Source organism: Ziziphus jujuba, chromosome 5, assembly GCF_031755915.1.
Source record: "Ziziphus jujuba cultivar Dongzao chromosome 5, ASM3175591v1".
In the NCBI taxonomy this organism is placed as follows: domain Eukaryota; kingdom Viridiplantae; phylum Streptophyta; class Magnoliopsida; order Rosales; family Rhamnaceae; genus Ziziphus; species Ziziphus jujuba.
Window position 1 is genome coordinate 14,804,421 of NC_083383.1, and position 5,875 is coordinate 14,810,295.

Genomic DNA, 5,875 nt, shown 5'->3' on the forward strand with positions numbered 1-5,875 from the left:
AGCATCCATGGTGAGGTTTTGAAGCTGAATTAATCTGGTGAAGAAGAGGTTATTTATTGAAGCCTTAGACAATTCCATGCATATGTGACTCATACCAAAGAAGAGGCTACGAAGATGGAGTTGTTTTCCATTGTTGTAAAACTACTAACTCTTCCTTTTAATTTTTACAATCCAAACAAAATGCGAAGGCTCTCTAGACAGAAAATTCCAACATCAACAAAACTTCAAATGGAAGCCAAGAAGAGTGAGGAAAACTACATAATCTCTTTTCTTTTCTTTTTTCTGTTTTATCATTTTATTGGATAGCCTGAATTTTTGTTTATATGTTTGTACTGGGTTTCCACGTTTATACAATGCTTTCAGATTACCATAGCTTTTCATTTGAAAATTATGTCTAGAAGAGAAGAAGAAGATTTTCATTTTCATTTTCATTTTGTGAAATTAAAAGATTTTTCCATTTTACTCAAGTTTTGGTTCATTTGCTTTCTTGCAACAGCTAAAAATAAGGAACATAACATGGAAAATACATTTCCTTTGACAATTTGAGTTCCATCAGAAAAGATGAAATTTTTTACATTCCTACAAAACTCCTCCAGAGGTAATTGCCAAGAACCCCCCTTTGCAAATTTAACCTGAGTTCATACACAGAGCTAAAAGAATCGTTAGTGTTCGTCGTATGCACAGATTCCGTAAGCACAAAATCATACATGCTTTGATTTACAAATGTGAGAAAGGATCCAATATTATTTTACACCACTCGGAACTCTGCTTCGCCTGTATAATCATAAGATATATTTCTGCAGTAAAACCCTCAATGCCATATATTGAAGAACGTGACAGACATGCAACTAAATTCTAGCAGTGGAGAAACTCGAAATTTTGCATAGGTGGAAATCTCAACGTTTATCAGCAACTAGCAGGAGGCAATGCAGGGTCTACTGAAGGCGCAGTTTGCGTAACCCTTAGTGTCCCTCCAAGCTCAACAGGAACAAGAGGTACAAGAGAGTGTAAAACATCTGTTATCAGTGGGCGATAGCTTGGTTCTGGTTGCACACATAGCACCGCAACAGCAGCAACCTATGCGTAAGCAGCATAACATATTGCATTACTTTTTCTAACAAATTTTAACCACATTTAGAGCATGACTATCAACCAGCGTGGTCAATTCAAGCAGGAAAGACTTTAAACACTACTAAAAATCAGACAAGGATTCTCCCTAGAGGCTAGAGCTATTTTAATTTGAACCATAAATTGTTTAAACCGGAATGAGAAGAGACCAGGACCATGCTTTCTCAACTTAAAAAACTCAATCACAATATCTCATTTTATAGGATATCACTTTGATTCTGTCCAAGTTGCAAACTCTAATGATAGAATTACGTTTTGAGAAATGCAGTTCACAGACCTGATATAAGTGCTTTAGATCCATCGTATCCTTTATCACAGGATCCACAATGTTTGGAAGCTTTGATCTATCAGTAAGTTGTGGCATAGCCTGCAATAGCATTGATTTGTAAATTTCGGAATGTTATTGAGAACAATGCCAAATAGAATTAAGTGTATCAGATTTCAGTAAAAAAACATACCCATGTTACAATAGATTGGCACTGAGATCGTGCCAATTTTTCTACAGGCCTTCTTCCTAATAGAAGCTCTAAAAGAACAACTCCAAAGGCATAGACATCACTCTTATCCGTCAACTTACCTGAAAATTATACAAGTTATTCTTTTAACAATAGAAGTTAAAATGGAAAGAAAACAGGGTGTAGAGATGATTTCAACATTGTTTTGTGAAGCAAAAAAGAAGTTGAGGAAGTTTTTTCCTAGGATAAACTAACATGCCACTCCTTAAAAATATATGCTACCATATAGATCACTTAAATATGACTTCTAAGCACGATGAAAGTTTCATACAAGTTATCAGGTGCGATCCCAAACTCCATTAGGGATTGAGATTTTACAGTTGCCAAATATCATAGAGAGAAAATTGGATTACTTCTTTTAACATTAACAAGCATCCATGTCCATAATACTCAACTTCTTGTCAATACAAACCATGTAAATACTGTTGATTCTGAAACATTTACAATAGCAACGGACCATTCTTCAATAACTCAACCCCCATAACTTGCCTCTTCTCAAAAGCTATAACATATTCCAATTACATGTTCCCCAGCACTAATGTCTATTAATACTTTAACCTAATAAGTAAGGGTAGGATTTTGTTTCTTCCTCCTAGCACCTAAAGTAACATTTTTCTACGCATATCACCCATAAAACCAACTTCATGCCGAAGAGGTAGATTGGGAGAAGCAACATAATCAATCCAGCTGCATGTCCTACAATGGCAGAACAGCAATGCGATCCAAATAATTTGTGCATAAGCACATATTTTATAGGTTTCTCAAATTCAACACCATAGACATTGTCAGTGCTCCATAGGAAAACCACATTATATATAGTTAGGGGGGAACAGAAACATATTATTATACTAGACAATGCAACCAGTCCGACTTAAATATTACGGTTCCGCAATTATTACAATATTAGTTGGCATACCATCTAAAAGATACTCCGGAGCTACATAACCCAAGGTGCCTGAGAGCTTGATGTTGTTCTTATGGGCCCCATCAGCCACAGCAAGACCAAAATCGGATAGCTGAATCCAGAGAGAGAAGGAAAAGGGAGCAAGAGTGAATTCAAAGATAACAATATTTTAAGACAAGCTTGAAATTTTTTAATTGAAAGATCAGACACTTTAACAATTTTATACGCCTTTCACCTTGGCATTGAAGTTGGCATCTAAAAGAATATTAGATGATTTTAGATCTCTATGGATCACTGGAGGTCTGCAGTGCTCATGCAGATATTCTAAACCTCTAGTCAAAAGCCACCAATATGTTATTAGGCAAGTACCCAGCGACTAATACTTTTCCAAAAAAATATAAATAAATAAATAAAAATCAACAAATTGGCAAACTAATATATCTTACCTTGCTGCATCAAGGGCAATTTTCATCCGCATATGCCATGTTAAGGCAGAACCACGGGAGGGTCCTACAACATTATTAAAAATCACCAAGTTATTCAAATTTAATGTGTGTGTGTGTGTGTGTGTGTGTGTGTGTGTGTGTATATATATATAAAATCAAAACTATTAGCATCATCTGACTTGGAGTTTAATGGTTTCTATAAATCAAAGAATAATATAGATGTCCTACCATGCAATTGTGTTTCCAGAGATCCATTATGCATCAGTTCATAAACAATAAACCCAGTATCACAATGGGTGCAACAACCCAACAGAGAAATTATGTTTGGATGCTGAATTTTACTTAACAAATCCACTTCATTCTGCAATTCCAGAAGGGTATAATAGATCAATAAGGAGCAGATCAGAAAATTTCAAAATAACAAAAGAAGGAAAATTTTGAAACACTTTCCAAAAATCTTTTTTTTTTTTTTTTTTTCGTAAGAAAAGGGTACCTCGAATTCTCTCACTGCATCCTGACTTCCACAGTCTAGCTTCTTGACAGCAACAAGCAAGTTATCTTCCATTCGAGCTTTGTAAACACATCCAAATCCCCCTTCACCCAATATATTACTCTCCAGAAAATTGTTCGTCGCTTTTTCTAGTATCTTATAGTCAACCAGTGAGACAGATCCCTTTTTACCAAACATCTTTATGGAGTTGAATCTACCCAGAAATGGACCTAAAGTAAGCCCTTTTTCAGCATCTTCAGAATCCCAAGAAACAGTACCAAACAAAAAGAAGAATCTGAGTCATTATTTTAGAAGGATGAATGATAAAAGTTCATAAATGCCCACAAACTTTTTATGCAAATGGAAGTACCGGAGCTCTGAGGTTTTTTCTTCTGGGGTTTGTAAGAGTTCTTCCTCCGATAAATCCACAAACTCAACAATAACAAAAGGATGGAAACAAGAGTAGAGCAAGCAACAATGAGTGCCATAACCATTTTCTTGTGTGAATCCATTTGATGACTCTCACGTCCTTCTTGAATTCCTGCATTCTCAAGGAATATATACAAGAAAAAGCTCAGCTTTTTGCACCAAAGGCAAAAAATCTTAAAACATTAAAAACCCAGATTTTGTTAAAAGCCAATCTTTCAAATTTTAATAAATAAAAAAAAACAAGTAATACGCGCATTGTTAAAAAAAGAAGGCAATATCCGTCATGAATGGATAAACTTTTAAGAAATTTTCAAATCTCTCGTTTTACTGTATTAAATGCCCAGAATTTTCATTGCCCATTTTTTCAAAATTCAAACTTTAAAACAGCTGAACCACATGCTTCTCGAAAAAACCCAAGTATGGATTGAAAAGAACAGGCAAAGAGTGAACACCATGAGAACCTGGAGAGAAAGCAACCATTGTAGAATAGATAGGAGAAGAAGGGGAAACATCTAGTGGAAAAACAGGAACAGCAATGGAGGAAAAAGGAGGTTCTGGTAAGGCACTGGCACAAACAAAAATGGGACATGGATGATGAAGAAAAAACAGCATTAAAAGAAAAAAATGAAGAAGAAGAAGATGACGATGATAAGTAAGATTCATGGTATTGTCTTTTACCATATTAAAGAAAACATCAAGGATAAAGAAATGGGAGACAGACACAAACAGAGTTTGTGAAGCCTGTGAAAGGGCATGGAATAAATGGTTTTTGGACCTTCTCTCTTTTCTAGCATTTGAATTTCCTCAGTCTTTCTTATCTCTCTCTCTCTCTCTTACTTATAATTTTCTTGTGCTCTTTCTCACTCTTTCTCTGCCAAGGACCAGAAAGTGGGTCTAGGAAAGTTCAGACAAAAAAAAAAAAAAAAAAAAAGGTTATTTTATGTTGCAGTGGGGGCGCGCAGTGCACAACAATCATGTGGCCTCTGTTCACTTGGTGAAATTTTGAAGGAATATTTACCCAAAAATATAGCTTTGTGTTATGTAGACACTTGCCTGTGCTTTGCCTTTCCTTAGTTCCTTCTCTTTTTGCCTCTTCCTTTTCCGAGATGCCAAACAGGAAAATGAATATGAAATGAAAGAAAGAAGCAAAAGCCCACATTTTCTAACAATTTCTTCTACGCCATGAGGTTTGAGCCCATAGCTCTTTTGTCTGGTGGAGTTTCAATTCTTGACAGTATTATAATTTTTTTTTTTTTTTCCCCTTGTTTGGATTCATGGAAAACGCACCATTTTTTTTTCTTTTCCTCACTGTCTCTCGCTCTTTTTTTTTTATTATTATTATTTTTTTCCTAATTAGATTGTGGAATTCTTGTTTGGATCGGTTTCTATTACTTAATGAGTTGTAAATTGTAATGTACATGAAAATAAGTTTTTTTTCCTTTTTTTTTTTTTTTGGGTGCTATGGCTTTCATCTACCAAAGTTTGAAAAATGACAAATATTAGAGCAAACGCACATCGATTTATATTTTTTTAAACACTCCAACACTCCTATATCTATTTAATATAAAATATATTGACATTCTAATGATTCTTAATCTCCTATTTATTAGAATTTTCAATTCCCTTTGCATTCTCGTGGAAGATAATGACACGCACTTAATATTTGCAAAACTTTTTCATGTACCAAATTGTTTCATAATTAAAAGGGTAACACTTGGGTTTGAAGTTCAACTTTAAAAAGTTTTTTTGTTCTTTTTTTTTTTTTTTTTTAATGAAAGTTAATCTTTTTAAAAAGTATCCGAATGTACTAACATTATGTTTGAATTGATGGACGAAAAGGAAACGTATCAATTCTCCAATTTGAACAGTTAAAAATAAGGAGAAAAAAAAGAATAAAGAAGAAAATGAAAGGAAAAAGAAGTAAGTGTTTCCTTTATTTTAAACAGTTTAATTTTCTACCTAA

General features: G+C 34.3%; 1 protein-coding gene across 5 annotated transcripts; it reads right to left on the reverse strand.

Moving 5' to 3' along the window:
• Positions 1-517: 517 nt before the first annotated feature.
• Positions 518-5,231, reverse strand: LOC107421128 (probable receptor-like protein kinase At1g80640). 5 transcript variants are annotated; one of them, XM_048476598.2, is made up of 11 exons: positions 4,591-4,779; positions 4,374-4,477; positions 3,854-4,024; positions 3,487-3,737; positions 3,222-3,354; positions 2,994-3,057; positions 2,783-2,879; positions 2,560-2,659; positions 1,587-1,705; positions 1,406-1,495; positions 518-1,077 (listed from the first exon to the last, which is right to left on the reverse strand). In XM_048476598.2, the coding sequence occupies exons 1-11, from the start codon at positions 4,704-4,706 to the stop codon at positions 907-909; spliced, it is 1,416 nt and encodes a 471-aa protein (XP_048332555.2). In that variant the 5' UTR covers positions 4,707-4,779; the 3' UTR covers positions 518-906. The 5 variants fall into 5 exon arrangements, with proteins under 5 accessions (XP_048332555.2, XP_048332554.2, XP_048332556.1 ...); XM_048476597.2 differs by having other exon boundaries at positions 4,365-4,477; XM_048476599.2 differs by lacking the exons at positions 4,374-4,477; positions 4,591-4,779 and adding an exon at positions 4,966-5,231.
• Positions 5,232-5,875: the final 644 nt, after the last annotated feature.